Source organism: Vombatus ursinus, unplaced genomic scaffold, assembly GCF_900497805.2.
Source record: "Vombatus ursinus unplaced genomic scaffold, bare-nosed wombat genome assembly UNPS02014825.1, whole genome shotgun sequence".
Lineage (NCBI taxonomy): Eukaryota > Metazoa > Chordata > Mammalia > Diprotodontia > Vombatidae > Vombatus > Vombatus ursinus.
The window spans coordinates 1498008-1517020 of NW_020954603.1; the positions used below are offsets into that span (position 1 = coordinate 1498008).

The window sequence follows — 19013 nt, forward strand, 5'->3', positions numbered from 1 at the left end:
AGAAGAAGAAGAAGAAGAAGAAGAAGAAGAAGAAGAAGAAGAAGAAGGAGATAATGCTAGAGCTCAGTACTGAAGGAGACAGGAGGTGCCATGAGAGCAAAGATTTCAGGCAGGAAGGTACCTTAGAGGCTATCTAGCCCAACCTTCTCATTTTGATAGATGAGAAAACTGAGGCACAGAGAGGTTCAATGACTTACTCAGTCACATAGTTAGTAGGTGTCAGAGCCAGAACTTGGGCCAAGCTCCTCATATTTTCAAACCAGGTCTCTCCACTCCCTAGCTGGGTGCCTTGAGGACCAGTTGAGTAGCTGGTCCCTTGGAGATGGTGATGAGTCAGTTAGGCATCCAGGCATGAAATGCTGCTGTTTATTTTGTCTTTTTTCTCTGTCATGCTTAGTTAGTCACCAGGTTCTGCTAACTCCCCTTCAGTCATAGGTCTGTAGTCACTAGGCTTTTTTCTATGGGGCTGTGATGCCCCCCTCTGAGAGGTCTGTGGTGGAATGCTCTAGGGATCTGCCCTTGTCTTTGTTCAGTTCAAGACTTAAAGATTGGGACCCATGGCTCCAGGACTAGTGGAGTGAGGTCTGAAGAAGAGGACAGTTAGGAGGGAAGGAGGAAATGGGAGGTAGGAATGCAGGGGATTCCAGGTGTGGAGGGAGCTCACTTCAGAGACTGCATCTTCTGAGTGCAGGTAGAAGCCACGTCCTTTCTTCTCTGTCTCTCCTTCCCTTCAGGCGCTCAAACTCCTACATCCAAGCTGTTCGTGAACTAGCTTACCTGTTGACTTCTCGGATGCGGAATGTATTCCGCCACAATGATGTCCTCTACTGGTTCAGCTCTTCTGGCCGTAGAGCCCGTCAGGCTGCACAAAGGGCCCATCAGTACACAGGTATTGCCTACCTGGATAGGTCTCTCTTGTTGATCTCAGCACATTGTCAACACCCCAGGAGTTCATAGACTCCCAGAAGGAACCTTTGGCAGGCCTAGGATAATGGAACAAGTCTTAGATGTTGCTGAGTCCATTTGAGACCAAAGAAGTGATTTGTCCAAGTTCATACACATGGTAGGTGGTAGAGTTGGAATTCAAGACCAGATCTTCTGATTCCAAATCCAGTGCTCTGTCCAGTATACTGTGATACACTCACACATTCCTATTTCTATATCTTTTCTTCTCCATCCCTTTTATCTCCTCATACCATACTGTTCATTCCCTTTATTCCCTTTGTCTGTATATTCCAACCACTCCCTTCACATCCTCCACTCCATTCTTTGATCTCTTTCTTACCATTCCCCCAAATTCCTCTTTCCTAACTCTCCACCCACTCCTCATTCCCCCATCCCTCCCCTCTTCACTCTCTCTATCCCCTTTAGCCTCTTTACTCCCACTCCCACCCCCTTGGGTCAGGACCATTCATTACAAAAGATTTGAAGCTAAGTCAACACAAGGTATCTGCCCCCAGTCTCAACCATCCCACTTAAACACATACATTCTGAAAAACCCGGAGACACTGGAGATGGGGTGTTGAGGAGGGCCCAGAATTTTGTAACGTCTCCCTCACATCAAAGCAGACAGATATGTATATCTCCCTATAAGCCCAAGCAGGCACATGCGTGTGGTCAGGCTTTCCCATATATTCACAAACATGTGTGCAGCTTAGGGGATGGAACAGGAAACAGCAGACATTTAGGATCTCCAATTCTGGTACAAGGAGGCCCTTGCCCACCAAGGAGTAAGACAGCACCTCCTGAAAATGAACAGGTCCCCATGGCTTCCACCAGGGATTTCCCCTATACTCTCCCTAGGCAGCTCCCCTTTCTGCTGGTGAGGTCAGGACAGGGGTGCACCATTCTCACCCCCAGGCAATATAAAAGCCCACAGGAAGAAAAGAAGGGAGGCAGGAAGGAAGGAAGGAAGGAAAGATGGAAAGAAAGGAGGAAGAAAACAAAAAATTAAGCATGTACTATGTACCAAGGACTGTGCTAAGTGCTAGGGATATAAATACAAACAAAAAGAAAGATAGTTCCTGAACTCAAGAAATTTACATTTTAATGGGGAAAGACAGAAGAGCTGGGGGCGGGGAGATGAAGGTAAGTGGCATGGGGGCAAGATTTTAAAGTCTGGAAAGTGAAAAACAGGAGGGGAATAAAGGCTAGTCAGTCTGTGCCCTTCCACAAAATGAAGGTTTCAGAAGAAACTAACCACTGGGAGAAGAGGGCAAGCTTGATGGAAGGATATTCCACAGTGAGAAGGCCACAGGAGAGGTTAGTTGTTCCAGGATGAGGAGGTCCTAGGTGCTAAGGGAAGTTTCAGGACAATACAGAAGTAGAGACATGAGTTTGAAGTCTGGAAAATTAAGAGCTGTGAGGGACTTTTGAGGGCTTCTAGTCAACCCACCCATTTTATGTAGCAATCTTTGCTTTGTTTCTTCAGAGGGGATAATCCAGGCTCTGCTTAAACATGTCTAGGAATAGGGGTATCACTCCAACTTGGCATTCCCTCTCTAGGAATTTCACCTGCTGATCTTAGTTTTAGCTCTCTGAAGTTCCAAGGAGCAGTTGCCCTATTCTTCTGTCAGGCAGTTTGGGACGGTGCAAAGATCTCTAGACATGCAAGGCCACCTCCCAGGGGTTTGAGGATTCCTGCTCCATGACCACAATCTGTCAATCTGTTTTCCTGGAGCAGACCAGGTGATTCAGATGAGAAGGCAGCAACTCAAACAGGAAGGAGGGCTGGAGGCCATCTCCAGAAAGAGACACTTGGATTTCCTAGACATTCTCCTCTGTGCCAAGGTGAGTATTAGGGGGCCTTAGGGCTCATCCCATGGAAGAGGGGTTGGGTGAAGAACTTGTCTATGTCCCATTAACTTAATTACGAATGTTTATCTCTAGTTTTTGTAGCATCTCAGAGCTGGAAAGAACCTGAGAGAGCATCTGCCCTACCCTCACTCCCAATGTATGAGCTTCCTCTACAGCAAGACTTCTTAACCTGGGGTCTTAACTTTTTTTGGAGAAAAATTACATCTTTATTTTCACTCATGTTTACTTTCCTTTAGAACCTCTGTATTTTATTTTGTGCATTCCGAGAAGAGGTCCACAGGCTTCACCAGACTGCCAAAGGGATCATGACACAAAGAAAGATTAAAGACCCTTGCTCTTCAGTCTCTCTGACAAGTTGTGATTTCCCTCTCTGTTCTAAAACATCTTGATGGAGAGGGGGCTCCTTCCTCAGGCAGCCTGTTCCATTGTTGGACAGCTCCTCCTCTCAAGTCAAGATATTTCTCTGTGACCCCCACCCACTGGTCCTTGTTCTGGCCTCTGAGGCTAAATAGAGTGATTTGTATTCTCCTCCATGATAACCTTTCAAATATTCGAAGAAGGTAACCATCTCCTAACACTCCTAATCTTTTCCAGGGTGAACATTCCTAGCTCCTTTAAACAGTCCTGATATGGTGTAGTTTCAGGTCCCCCTAAATATCCTGGTTGCTCTTCTTTGGACTTTCTCTAGGTAACCTGTGATGTCCATAGCTGAACACAGTACTCTAGATGGAGTTTTACCAGGGCAGAAGTAATAGGACAATGACATCTCTTGCTCTGCAAGTTAGACTTCCGTGGATGTCCATAGACTGGACGTACCCACTTAATCCAGTTAGATAGGAGGCCACCCTGAAGTCCTTGAGGATGACTGACAAGAAGGGCTTTTCTTTACCCAGACAGAGAGTGGGGAAACTTTGTCGGATGAGGAGCTGAGGGCCGAGGTGGACACATTCATGTTTGAGGGCCATGACACCACTGCCAGTGGCATTTCCTGGCTTCTGTATGCCCTGGCCACACATCCTGAGCATCAGCAGAAATGCCGGGAGGAGATCAGGGGAGTCCTAGGGGATGGGACCTCTATCACCTGGTAAGTACTTCGGAGAGAGAAGGAAAGGGTTTTTTTTCTTACACTGCCTCCCCTGTCCTCCCATTGACTCCATAAAAAAAAAAAAACAACAAAAACAAACAAAAAAAAAAACCTTGGCTTTTGTGGCTGTTGTGGGACAGGAAAAAAAAAACTAGTATGTTGGGTTCAGCTGACTTTTGAGATGACTGGAATACTGTCTGCTCCTGTCTACATTTCTTTGATTCTCCTTTGGGATGAATCAATCAGTCAGTTAACATGCATTCATCACTCACCTTCTATGTGCCAGGCACTGTTCTAGGTGCTGTGGATACAAAGGCAAAAATTTAAACAGTTCCTGATCTCAAGGAGTTTACGTTGTAAGTAATAAAAAAAGAGTAGGTGGGAATATGGTCTCTCCTCTCACACAGCTACCACCCACCCTAGTTCAGACCCTTGTCACCTCTATCCTGGACTACTGCAATGGCTTTCTAATTGATCCCACTTATCTTCCACTCTTATCGTCCACTCAGCTACCAAAGTGATCTTTCTGAAGCATGGATATGACCATGTTACCCCCTCATCCTGCTCAATAAATTCTAGTAGTTCCCTATTACTTTCATGATCAAATATAAAATTCTCTTGTGTTTCAAGCCTTTCACAACTTTACCCTTCTTATCTTCCTAGTTTTTTTTTTATGCCTTAATCCTCTCCAGGCACTCTATGATCCAGCTACACTACAGGGAATTACAACAGTTGAGGAGCCAGATTCTGAGCCATGTGATTTATTAGCAGATAAACATAACAAATGGGGTCAAAGGACCCTCAGCAGGCACAAAGACCCTGAATATATATTTTGCACAGATTTTTATATGTTAAAAGAAAATAACACATAGGATACAAAGCATATAGAATATAGACTTTTAGATATAGAAATAGGTAATCTGATTTCTTATTGGAGGAAAGATCAGGGACTTTCCAAGTTGGGAGTGGTAGAGTAAGTGAGTGGAATGTCCCCAAACCAGGTGATTTTCAGAAAAACAACAAAATGGAGGCTGTTTGCAAAATGGGGTCAGTGTTGGTTTTCACAATTCTTCCCTTTGAGCCTCAGAGCCATGGATCACAGTCTATAAACCAAATTTATAAGATTTTTTTATATGTTCATTATCAGCATTATGCACCAAGAAAAGAACACTAGGAAGGACCCTTTCAAATAGTTTACAACAACAGCTAATACAGAGTCTAAGACCAATAATGATGCATAAAACAAAGAGAGCCTGTTTTCTATGGTGACTAATATACCATTCCCTTACAACCAAGTGAACCATGAGGAAGGATTCTACCAGGAATCACTTGGTTTAGGCAATTGCATTTCTGCTATAAGCTGTTGGATTTTATGAAGGCTTGTCAAGATTTCTTCTGATTGGTTAATGTAGAAACAAAAAGATTGATTGATTACAGCACAGGCCCATCCTTGTAAGATTATACAATTTTGTAAGACCATTTGTGCCTTTGATTTGGAAGATGGAGATGGACTCACTTGTGACCTATTCAAGTTTCTCAGTTTCAAGTGAGAGAGTTCTAACAGCCTACTCTAGGGCTGCAACCCCTTTAAATGGAAATAGGGATCAGGGGATCTTTATCCCTACCTCATATTCTTTCACAGGGTTTTGGATTGTATTCACATCTCCATTAGCTATCTCTCTTCTCTTTTTTGATATTTAACCACCAATCTGAATTTAACCAATTTGATATTAAACCACCATGCTCCCAAGTTTCTTGTAGTTTTCCTTTCCATTAGTCCTATTATGATTAAAGACTGATACTGTCAGGGTCAAATAGGCAATTCCACACATCCCAAATAAACATCACAAACAAAGAATCATCCAGGGGCTACTAGTCCCCAGGGAACTTGAGAAAGGGATGAGAATATTTAATTCCTCCAAAGGTTCAATTATTCTTCTAGTATAAATTTGTACTGAAGGTTGCATCACACTTGGTCCAGCTAGAACCATTACAAGTAAGCTTGGCCAAAGAAATATGTTGAGGTTTCTTATCTCTAATACCCACAAAGAGGCAAGTTTTTAGCACAAATAAAAGGATCTTCTTTGGTAATTCCAGGAAAAGCAAAAGTCAATCTTCAAATCTCCTCAATCTACAGTATAATTAGGACCTGACTTCTTGATGATACAGAAATGAAAACTCAGAAGGGGAGTGACAACCATAAGCAATACAATCCTACATTTCATGGGTTCCATCAAATTTGAAAATAACTTGTTTGTTATAAAGTTGAGTCAATGATACTGGTCTTGACTTGTTATCTTCTATTTTCCTTCCAGAAGTATAAATACTACAAGTGGCTAAAGCAAAGGGTGTAAAAAAATCCTTTCAAAGATGGTGTTTTAAGATGTTCAGAGTCAATGGGTATGGGAGAATTTCATTTTCAGTAATAGGGAATTCAGTAATAGGGTTGTTCTGATGGAAATGATGACAAAACCCAGCATCCATAGGGCCCAATTGCTCTAAGATGCTGTGAAGCATGTTCTACATCACCATGACGTTTACTAATAGCATTGTATTTTCCAATTCTCTTGGGAGGAGTGGATTTGGAAAGAACAACCAGTAATAACACAATAGACAACAACAACGAAATGAGTAAGATTTAAAAAATATAATGAGTATGACTGTGAGGCATAAAGCAAATGGTATTGTAAAAAGTATCCATTTTCCCGCAACTGACAATTTTTTATTCTCTAGATTGACTGGGGAAGGAGAAACACTAAGTTTTACTATTAAGATAAAGTAAAGCAAAAAAGATTTTTGGATACGTTGCCCTAACATGACACAGTAAAAGGCAGGTTTTATGTGGGCACAGTGTATCCAAGAGTCTTTTTCTCTGATCTTGATTGCAGTTGGGATGGTCAGCAATACTTTGAATGGGCTTTCCAAGGCAGGTAGAATTCCACCAATCCAATGGAAATTCTTGATGTAGACCTTAACTCCAGGGTGAAAATCATGTAGTGAAAAGTCCAAGGGCCCAGTCTGTACTTGAGCCCCTGTGTTGTAAAGTTCCCTCAGTCTATTTCATAATTCCTGTGTGTCAGAAGCAAAAGAAGTATCTCTCCCAGTAATGATGTGTGTATATACTGGGAAGAAAGGTCTTGCCTCTATAGGAGAACGACCAAAAAGCATTTCAAAAGGAGAAAGATGTAATGCCCACCTTAGTCTGCTTCATAAATGACATAAAGGAGGGGGAGTGCTGTTGTTCAATTGTATGACCCCATTTGGGGTTTTCTTGGCAAAGATCCTGGAGTGGTTAGCTATTTCCTTCTCCAGCTCATTTAATGAACGAGAAAACTGAGGCAAATAGGGTGAAGTGACATGCCTAGGGTCACACAGCTAGGAAGTGTCTGAGGGTGAATTTGAACTCAGGTCTTCCTGACTCCAGGTCCAGCACTCTATCCGCTGTGCTACCTAGCTGCCCCCAAAGGGAGTGCTTCAGGCCATTTAAGTGCCTAGTTTGTCAGTCAGTGTGTTAAGTTTTTTGTTCATATGTTCGATTTGACCAGAACTTTCATGGTGATAAGGGGTATGAAAACTGGGAGTTAGCTCAAAGCAAGAATAACTTTGGGAGAGAATCGTGTCAGTGAAATGAGATCCCCATCTGAATCAGTGTGAGCAGGAGGGTCAAAGTGGGGTACAATCTTTTTCAGAAAAATTTTAGCAATGAAACTGGCTGTGACCTCGGAACCAGGAAATGTTTTGATTCAAAGCATTGAATGAGTTGATCAATGACTACAAGGCAGACCTTAGAGTGGTCAATTTGCATGTACTTGAAAGGAGTATAAGCTAGAGGACTGCTGCTGAAAGCTATAGCATAGAATTCATGTTGATTAAATGTCAGGATGTCAGAAAGGTCATTGTGGGATCTTGCGGCCATGTCAACAACAGAAGAACAGTCATGGAGAGGTTCCCCTCAGGTAGGTATATCAGGAAGTAATGTGAATAGTGCTTTAGAGTCACATTTTCCTTGCCCAAAAAAGTCACTTTATGTCTAGCAAGTGTTTGATCAGAGAAAGCTGGAGTGCAATGTCTCAACAAGAGAGCTTCAACCTCATGGGGTCACTGTACTGCAAGTGGGGCCCCTAAAACTAAATCAAATGCCTTTTCAACTAAAAGAGTGTTGGCTTCTATAGCTTACAAGTAGGGCGGAGCTCCTGTAGCCACTGAATCTAGCTGACTGGAGTAACATACTAGAGGGTGAAGAGAGGGTCTAAGGGGTTGAGTGAGGACCCCTGAAGCCACGTCCTTGCATTTATGTACAGAAAGAGAAAAGAGCTTACTGGAATCTGGAAGTACCAGTGCTGGAGCTGATAATAGGGCCCTCTTGGGGTCCACAAGGACAATAAGATGTTATGGTTCAAGTTGCAAATGTCCTGAAACAGTATCTTTAGTTTGAAGAACCACAGGCTTAGCAATCTCACCCAAGGATAGAATCCATTGATGGCAATATCCAGCAGCTCCCAAAAGAGCATGTAACTGTCTTTTGGTCATGGGAACTGATAATTGTTGAGGGACCTGTACGCACTTCTGGGAAACAGATCATGTGCCAGAAGACAGGATGACACCAAGGTACTCCACCAGGGGGAAGCACCACTGCTCCTTGGATTTAGAAACTTTATGAACCCTCAGATGAAGTTGGAGAAGAAGATGGCAGCTGTCGTTTTTAGAAATCCCAATGCTGGATGCTGCTAGTAGGAGATCCTCAATGTACTGAACCAGAGAGAAGTCCATGAAAATGATGGAAGTTAAGTCCTGTTGCAAGATTTGAGAGAATAAGGTGGGGCTTTCTATGTACCTTGAGGCAAATGAGTCTACATTCATTGTATGTTGTTCCAGGTGAAGGCAAACAGGTACTGAGTGTCTGGGTGAATAGGAATGCTAATAAAAAACTCAGCAAAGATCTGTCACAGAAAAACAAGTATACTTACAAGGAATTGAGGAAACAATGGTAGCAGGTTTAGACACTACTGGGTGCCTGGGTATAATATAAGCATGTAGTGCATAAGTCTTGTACAATATGATAAACAGATTTACCATTAAGCCCTGGCTTGGGTTTCTTATCAGGGAGGATAGGAGTGTTACAAGGAAATTTACATGAAACAATAATATCTTGATCCATCAGAGAGTCCATAATATAATGGGTGTAAAATCTTCAATAGCCTCCCTGGACAAAGGGTACTGAGGAATGGATGGTGTGGGTGGAGGAGGCTCCCTTAGTCTGGATGGTGACAGGGACAGTGGATTTTAACAATCCTACATCTGAGGATGAAGTTGCCCATCAGGGATGTCAGATGGAATCCCTGAACTATCATCGGGGTCTCTTGGCATTCTGAGCCATCACATGGAACAAAGAGAGAGAGAGAGTGTGTGTTCTCAGGAGTTGCAAGGACAGAGATCCATTGGGGGAGCAAGAAACAGTGATTCTAATTTTGCAAAGGAAATCATAGCCTAACAGGATGACAGGAGAATTGGATATGAGGAGAGAAGAACACTCGATTGAGAAAAACTGGGGAAACATTGGGGATGCTTTGAGGATTCCCTGAGATCCCAGCAACATTTAGAAATCTAATAGAAGTACACTCAGAATCTGGTTTGCTTATAAAAAATGAATTAGAAGCTCCAGTATCTAATAAGCAATCATAAATCATGTCATCACCTTTAAGGGAGACATGATGTTCACTGGTGTGGGGAGAAGTAGAGACTGGGATAGTTGGGGCAAGGACATCAGTATCAGGAAAAAGGAAAAGATCCTCATTAGAATCTATGCCCCCCCCCCCACATTCTCATTGTCAAAGACTCTCCATGAGTTCTTCTAGGGCCCCCATGATTTTTATTCTTAAGTACCACTTCTTCTTTCTACATTTTCTGGCAAGATGGATCTTTCTATGAATAGTGACATTTTCACAATTGTATAATATAATTTATACCAAATAATATTTCTAAAAATTGAATTGATATTATAATACATATACTATTACATAATCAATACAAATGGATTAAGTTATAATATAAAACAGGAAAAAACTGGTCCCTGATGTGGGATTTGCATATAGTCAGACTATCAATGTGTTAGAGCAAAGATAAAAATCAATGCCAAATTAGAAAAAGAGAATAAAAATTAGAAGATAGAGAGAACAATTTAGACAACTCTAGCTTGACCTACTTAAATAAGCTGTTGATGCCAAAAAATGGGAAATGGATAAAAGAACAGACATTGAAAGAGGATATTACTACCTCCTAAGAAAGTATAACTGATCTACATCAATCTCCACAAGTCAGATCTAAAGAGCCCCCCCCTCCAAAAAAAAACTGTTGATAGTGAAATTGGAAATGGCACTGAAGAAAAAAAAAGATGGGAAGAGCAGCCAGACTAGACCAAGCATCTGTCCATCTATCCATCCATCCGTGCCAAATATAACACAATTTTGAGAGCACCAAGAAATTGATTAAGATATCTGAACAAGGAAATTAAGGCATGGGAAAAAATCACAGTCCTTATTATTAGGAGGAAGAAAGGCAACTAAGCAACTATCAATAATTCCCAGTCCTTTTGCTTCCTTTCCCATTTCTACAAAATATTGCTGATAATAATCTTTACATATACCAGATGAAGATATAAGAAGGGAAAAGTTAGGCTTCCATGCACAATATTCTAAAATATACAACACATTTACAGTTACATAATTGACTGAAAAATGGGGATGGAGGATATGTTTTCACTATTCTTTTGTTGTGATTGTTGTTGTCGTTGACCATGGCATTGCTGGTGGATATGGTGGGTTAGTCATTGTGAAGCATGCAGTTGGCCAAGAGTCCTCACCATCTTCCCTACTTTCCCTAGTCTCTGGATGTCTAATCACAGCAATTGTCACAACAATTAGATCGTTGTTGTTTTTTAGCCTAAGGGTAATATAATTACCTTTTAGGTCCACGTGATCCCCTCTGGTGCTTCATGGAATTTTTATTTTTTTAAGTTAGGAACATAATTACAATTGCTCAGAGGCTCCAGTTAGGAAACTTCTTAAAATTTAAATAAAAGTTTGTCACTGTTTCAATTTAGATTTATATTTATCTTGAGTGAACCCCTGACCTCATTAGGTTTAAGGTAAAACTTCTGGAAATATTGGTATAAAAAGTCAAGCAATTTACAATACCTGGTAATGAAGAGGCAAGGAGAAGGAAAGTTGGAGAAAGAGTAGTTGTTTTCTCAAAACTTACCTCAGTCCTTGAATAGGTGGAGTCAACCTGTGGCTTCAGCCTGAATCTTCTGAGATGTCCACAAAGGCTGATGGCCCTATACCAGCACTCTTTTTCTCTGCTGCAACTCAACCTTTCTTTTGTTTTCTCTTTGCCTATTGCTTTTTCTGCTGCCATCAATTATTTTTGTTGTTGTTGTTTTTGCTAGGCAATGGGGTTAAGTGACTTGCCCAGGGTCACACAAGCTAGTAAGTGTCAAATGTCTGTGAGTTTGGATTTGAACTCAGGTCCTCCTGACTCCAGGGCTGGGGCACTATCCACTGCACCACCTAGCTGCCCCTGCCATCAATTCTTTTCAGCTTAGCTCATTAAGTGCTGGTCAACACTGGGGAACTGGCCCTTATTGTTGCTACCATTATTTTCTCTCTGTCTCTGTCCTTCTGGCTATGTCTTTGTTTCTGTCTGTCTCTCTGCCCCACCCCCAACACCTGAGCTCTATTTCTTTGCATACTTCTCCAGAGATACTTAGAATTTTCACACTATATGGAAAAACTTCACCCTCCGGCTTTGATCCCTTGAGAGATTCCCATCTTCTTGAGATTGGAAGAAATAAAACTGCCAGCAGTCTTTGGTGACTTAGCCCCCTGCCCATGCCACTCCATAAGGCAGCCCATCTAAGTCTTGTCAGTAAGATTGTTAAATCATAAAAAGCGTTTGACTCGGTAGGCCAAAACATCACTTTTATAGTAACCTTTCAACAAGTTATCTCTCCCATCCAAATGTAAAAAAATCATACAAATTCCCAGAACAGGTGAAATAAGAGAGATAACTTAGCATAAGGGAGTTGGTCTTTGAAACCCCAGGATATAATCACAAGGTGTTAAACTGACTAGAGAACCTTGGAGTTCCTTGAGTGAATTTTAACGGGGGCCATTGGCTGAACTTGGTATTCTTGACCATGGCTCTGAGTGACCTTTAAAAGTCAGTTCAGTTGTTCCAGAAAGGACTGGGGAGTTCCTGACAAGAAGCAGAGAAGATGCTCAGAGCTCAAAAAAAGGGAGACTGTGAAAAGTTGTGGAACAGAAAGTTCCAGAAAGAACTTAGAAGGTGGTTTTGGTTGCTGGTGTTATTGGGAAATCCCTCAGGCTCTAGTAAAATCTCTGGACAATTTCACAAACACAATCCAGCCACTGTATCCTATTTGATTCTGGGTCTGGCTCATTGGCCATCTGAAGTTTAAGACAAATGCACTGATGGCCAAGCTCTGGTAGGTTGTACTGTGACGGAGACTGCTCTCTGAGGACCACCCTTGGTATACACAGAGGTTCTCACTGACATATGTTCTTTGGTCATAACAAACCAATCTGTTTTTAACCACTCTGGCCCAAATCCCCATTCCTTGATAGGCCCCACTCCTCAGACTCTCAATGCTCCTAGGCAGCTAGGTGGTGAAGTAGGCAGAGCATTACGCCTGGAGTCAGAAAGATTTAAGTTCAAATCCAACTTCAGACATTTACTAGCTGTGTGACCCTGGGCAAGTCACCTACCTTCTGTCTGCTTCCATTTCTTCAACTGTAAAATGGGGATAGTAACAGTACCTACCTCCACAGGGCTGTTGTGAGGATCGAATGAGATACTATTTGTAAAGCACTAGCACAGTACCTGGCACACAGTAGGAGCCATAGAAATGCTTATCCCCTTTTCTCCCTTCTGTTTGACTTCAGGGACCACCTGGGTCAGCTTCCATATACCACCATGTGCATCAAGGAAGCCCTTCGTCTCTATCCTCCTGTCCCATCCATTGGCAGGGATATCAAAGAGACCATCACCTTTCCAGATGGACGCGTCTTAAGAGCAGGTACTGAGTCTCCTACTTATACTCATGCTATGTATTTGTGGGGCACCTGCCAAAAGGGTGAGAGGTTGGAGTCGATGACCTCTCAACTCCTGCCCACTTCTGAGAAGAGATCGTCTGAGGTCTAAGATTATAAAGTTATCTGGTTTTCTGCTCAACCTCGAGGTGCGTGCTCCTCTCTAGTTTCAAATGAGAATATTTCTTATGCCAGACTTTATTTTCAAATCCTGCCAGGCAGGCTAGCTGCTCCTGAGGAGGGAACACTCATCTCTCTTGTTTTCTGTTTACACCTGTCACACTTGGATCAGTAACGTTCTGACCTGTTTACTCTTCACTTCAAAGGGGATCTCAAAGGTCAAAGGGAATTCCCAGACAGGTCAATGTACTGAACAGGGCTCAAACTCCTATCTGTCCTTACTAACTCACTAAGGTTAGTCAACAACATCTGATCCCTCCCCTTCCAACCAAAGCAGAGAAAAAAAGGGAATGTGGTATTCAAAGAAATGCTAACAAAATGGGTGTTGCTTCAGTCAAACTGTGACCTGGGAAAGATGTTAGCTTAAAAAGACCAAGGTCTCTCACTGTGACCGGGGCCATCTCCACTTGTCTTGATCCATATCTGGCCGCTGGACCCAAATGATTCTGAAGGGAAGAATGAGGCTCCCTCCCTCGAATCCAATTCAATTGCAAGTCATGGCATCATCTTCCTGATGTCATGGGTCTCCTCCAGAACAAAGGAGAAACCACACGACCACAACAGTCAAAATGACTCAAAAGCTGAAGTCTTCGAGCTGAAAGTGACTATAAAAATGATCTTGTTGGGTATCCCCATTTTTTTAGGTAGGGAAACCAAGGTCTAGGGAGGGGAAGGGAATTGCCCAAGGGACTTGTCCCTGTCACAAACATGTCCCACAGTTACCCTCCCCTTCAGCCCTTTATGCTCCTTCCTTTCTAATTCACAGATTATACCTCATGGCAGAGAAAACAGAAGTGAAATCAGAGTTGAACAGTTCTGTCTTAGTTTTGTCATACATTATAGCCAGCCTGTACACCCCAAACACCTTTTTCTTTTCCTCAACAGAAAAACCTCTTAGGGTGGGGGAAGGAGGTGACTCTCTTCCTCCCTCTCCCCAACTTCCCTACCCCCCAAACACTGCCCATTCCTTAGGGCTCCTTCTGAAAGCCCCAGAGACACCACACCAAGTAAGACAGTGCAAAGGAGGCTGGACTTGTGGTCCAGAGATCTGGATTCTAATGTTGTTTCAGGAACTTTTTAATGGTTTGTTAATGTACAAACTTCTCTTTCCTTGTCTGTGGGATGGAGATAAAGATACTGTAGCACTTGCTTCTGTAGGGTTGTCACGAGTCAAATGGTACAATGTGTGCAATAACATTTGTAACCACAGAGCCCTTCACTAGTAGCAATGATTATCACTTACCTCTGCCATGCTGGGGACTCTCAAAGAGGGAGCTAAGCGAGCTGCTGGAGGAACAGGGGATAGATCACTGCCCTGGATTCAGGAAGACCTGAATTCAAATTTGGCCTTAGGCATCTACTAGCTGTGTGACCCTGGGCAAATAACAACCTCTGCTCAGTTTCCTCAACTGTAAAATGGGGAATGATAATAGAACCTATCTCAAAAAGTTGTGGTGAGGATCTAATGAGTTAATATTTGTAAAACAAGCAAATAAATAAAAACATTTAGCACAGTGCTGGCAAACAGTAGGTGCTACATAAATGTTTATTCCCCTCTCTTCCCCTACCCCCTACAAAACTTAACTTTGTCCATCTGTTGGTAGCATGAATCCCTCCAGATTCTAGAAGCCCTCGTCACCCCAGGTTCAGTGGGGTGTTTGGGGGTAAACATAAATGTAAACATAATTATGCAAATACCAATTGAACCCCTGCCCAGTGCATTCTCTGGACTGAACTGGGCAGGAGCACTGCTAGAGCTATAATCTGTAATCCTTCATCTTGTGGTGGTGGAGGAGGAGATATTCTCACTCTTTTTTGGGCCTGCCTGGTCAATCATGATTTGGGGGCTAATAGATACCTTTTAGCTCTTTTGTTAGTGAGCTGGAGAAGGAAATGGCAAACTGCTCCAGCATCTTTGACAAGAATCCCCAAATGGGGTCACGAAGAGTAGGATATGGCTGAAGCAACTGAACAACAAAAGTTCTGGGTCAGGTCAACTGCCTTGAACCTTCAATAAGCCTCATGGAGGCACTTGACAGCCTTGCAAAAGGAGGGCAGAGCTGGTAACTTTGCCTTCTATTCCTGCCCCCTGCTGCCATTCCCGAGAAGGTCACTGCTTACCTCATGTAGCTTTTTTTCATTTTCTTTCTCTAGGAAACTCAGTTTCACTGCATATATATGCTCTTCATCACAACCCCAGGGTGTGGCCAGATCCAGAAGTACGTTGGTCCCGTGATGGGGATGGACTCAGGGGAGGTGGTATGGATATGTGTGGACGTTTTGGGGAGTTGGAGGAGCACCCTCTAAAGCTTGAGAGATGGGCCCCTTCTGATATGTTAGCCCCTGAATCCTGTATCTACTGGCCACTATCCTAAAAGTTGGTCATTTCAAGACAGCATGACTCAGCATGGGGTGTGTGTGTGTGTATGTAGGGGGGTGGTGAACAGCCCCCAGCCCAACTCCACTGACCCAGGGTGGGGAGGGGGTGGTGTTGGGGTGAACAGCCCCCACACCAACTCCACTGACCCGAGGTGGGGAGGGGTGGGTGGTAGGGTGAACAACCCCCACTCCAACTCCACTGACCCGGGGGCTCGCTTGCAGGTGTTTGATCCTCTCCGGTTCTCCCCTGAGAACTTGAATCTCCAGCATGCCTATGCCTTCCTGCCCTTTTCTGCAGGATCCAGGTGAGTCAGTGTGACCAGCATGAATTCCTTCTGAGTAAATAGGTGTTGAATGAATAAATGAGCAATAAATGAATGAAGTAAATGCATGAATGAAATAGGGAATAAATGACCCTTAGAGTCAGACATGGAAGGTGGAGGTGAGTGTAGGTTACCTTCCAGATCCTGAGTGGAAGAGGAACCAGCAAAGGAAGCTACAGTATCACTGTCACATGGCCTCTGAGACAGCAATTATATCCACATTAATCCTCCTTGGTTAGTGATATCTGCTGATGGCTAGCCATCTCTAGCAAGCAGCATCTAACATGGTGTGGTCAAAATTTAGATCAGAGGTTTGCTGTCAGTTCATATCGGAAGGTTAATTCCAGACAAATGGGCTTTGAACTTTTCAGTGACAATCTGCTTCTAAGCCAAGAACTTCAGTTGATGTGTAGCACTGTGAGGATAAAAATTATTCAACCTGCAATAAGAGAGACTGAGGCAGAGCTCTGAGCCAATGGCACTTTATTAAAGGGTCCATGATCCCCTCTAATGAAGTAGGCCTCAGATCTTCCTCATGATCTGAGATACCCCCTCCTTCCAGGTCCCTATTTTTATAGGGTTAGATATCTAGACATTCAAGAACAGCTATACCAAACACAGACTAATTGGTTGACATATGATATGTAGGCTAAGAAAAATAAAAATGATCCGTCAGCAGGGTCACAAGTTGGGTGAAATAAGGAATATCTCCACTGACTAAGTGTGGTCACAAGATGAATGGATTTCTCATTAGGTTAGGCAGGAACTATACACTCCAAGAACATATGGGGGGGGGACGTTCCATATCATGCTACTATCCATGCTTGGTTTGGTCATGGAATTTGAGCAAAACAGGATGGAGATACCTTTGTCAGCATTCTTATGGTTTGTGCAAGTTGGTAAACAAGTAATGAACATTACATTAAAGTTTGAGGACTATTATAGAGCCCTTCTATTAGAATCTATATTCCTATGTGACTTATTAAACAAAGTATGGATTAATACATTGCTTATTCATACCTAAATATGCAAAAGAGGCATGGCAAAATACAGAGTTTCATTGGTTGATAGACCTTGCTCTTGAGGGTCAAAAATGACTTATTAGCGGGGGTGGAGCACAGATTGAGTGAAGGGTGGGGCATCTCCACTGACTGAGTGGTTATAAGATGGTTACCTGCTCATGTTAAACAAGAGAGAATGGTCCGGAGGCACAAAAATAAATTTGGAGGACTTTCCATGTAGTTGAGTCACCTCCACCACACTGGGCTTGGTCGCCATGACAAGGAAAAACAAGGGTGGAGGGCCTCTAGTTAGCTTCCTGTGATTCAGCAAATGAACTTAAAACCTGCAGTTAACAGCTCTGGGGCCTTCTGTACAGAACTTATAATCACTACCTTTTGGAATCATATCAAATTGATTCATATTGATTGGAATAGAGTAGGAGTCCTCAATGAATCAACTTTCTCAGGGTCCTGTGTCACATTGAATTCTCTTTTAGCAAGAGCAACTAATTCCTGGCAACCAGTACTTTTTTGGGAGAGAACTGTTCCCAAGTGCAACAGACTGACATCCAAATGCAGGATGCAAGGTTTGCCTGCATCTGCACAGGCTAACACTGATGAGTGTGTGAGGCACTTGACCAAGTCTTTGACAGAGTGTTTCACATTTACCTATCCATTGGTCTCCAAACGGCTTTGCAGTTTTTAAAATCATTTGGCTTTTCTGCTTCTAATTCTCTTCAGTCATGTATGGTTAAGTGTGGTTTGGCAATGGACGCATAGATCTTAACACATTTGTAGCTCTAACCACCAAATCCTAGAAAGTTCTTAGGCCTTGGAGGCTCTGGGGACATGGACAATTTGGAAGTTTTTCCATCTCCTCTGAGTTAGTACTCATGTCTTCCTATGATACTGTGTGACTCACGGACCTGACAGAGGGGCTACAAAGTGGACGCTTGTCAATTGATAGCTTCCATCCAGGTTTTTTTTAATTTTTGTAAGACAGTACATTTTAATCCATCTTTTACATTCTCCCAGTGTCTTAGAGAGATAGATAAGTAGATAGATGGAGAGAAAGATGATAGAGCATTTATTAAGCACTTACTGTGTGCCAGGAACTGTGCTAAACTCTGGGAATACAAGCAAAAAGAAGCACAGTTCTTGTCCTCGAGGGGCTTACATTCGAATGGGGATAGACAACAGTTGAAAGGGAGCTGAAAAGCAGACTTGGGGTGGGGGGTGGGGGACTCATGTGGGAGCAAGGTCAAGTACTTAAGGGAGTCATGGGCTCATCTGGGTTTGAAAAGTGCATGAATGAGAAATAAATCAGCATAAGAAGAAGGGAGCTGGGGTGGTGGTGGAGAGGTCACCCATGGAGTGATAGGCTGCTCTTTCCAATGACAACAAGGGCTCTAGATACACCAGTAGTTTGGGGGTAATTTGTGTTTGACTGCTTTTTCCAGCACCAGTTGGAAAGTGGCAGGTGCCTTGAGATGTCTTGGGGCACACTCGCAAACTGGTAAAATCTAAAGCAATTCCTCTGAATTTCCTCTGCCATAGGAATTGGATAGTACCTATTACCCCCTGGTGGTCATTACTGGGATTGCAAGCAGTGCCCAGGAAATTCTGATTCAGATCCTATCAGCATTTATCTATTAATCAATCAACACTGTGCCAGGTGTTAGGGATATAAAGATGTACTGCCACTGGCAATGGTTTAGAAGAGAAAGTAAGCATTGGAGAGTCGAATGCTTCTTGAGTTCAGAGGGAAATGGAGAATCTAAAATGAGTGAGCAACCCAGGTAGATCCAGATCTTTCTGTGGAATGAAGGAAGGGCTACCGAAAAGAACTGAGTGTTCCCTAAGATCATCCCTGGGGATGTGCCAGTGGCTCTTTCCTGTCCTGTTCTCCATTAGCATTTCAGGTTTCAGCCAGGGCATCTTTGGGGCTTGAATCGTGCTCTTCATTCCAGTTCTAGAATCATCATGGTCACTCACTTGTGCCCTTTCAAGCCATGCAGTTGGCTCTTCAGGGCTTTACACTCATGTCTCTTTCTTGCAGTTCCCTTCTGCTTCTCTCAGTTGCCTTGTTCCTGGTTCTTCTGGCCACAAGCCCCATTCAAAT

General features: G+C 43.0%; 1 protein-coding gene across 2 annotated transcripts in view; it reads left to right on the forward strand.

Annotated features, from left to right (window-relative positions):
• LOC114024846 (cytochrome P450 4A11-like) overlaps positions 1–19013 on the forward strand; it is a 38596-nt gene that overhangs the window by 16173 nt on the left and 3410 nt on the right. For both annotated transcript variants that reach the window (XM_027838046.1, XM_027838045.1), the window contains 6 exons: positions 735–889; positions 2684–2790; positions 3711–3901; positions 12862–12995; positions 15343–15407; positions 15790–15872. In XM_027838046.1, coding sequence (XP_027693847.1) covers positions 735–889; positions 2684–2790; positions 3711–3901; positions 12862–12995; positions 15343–15407; positions 15790–15872 — 735 coding nt within the window. The remainder of the gene's footprint in view (positions 1–734; positions 890–2683; positions 2791–3710; positions 3902–12861; positions 12996–15342; positions 15408–15789; positions 15873–19013) is intronic.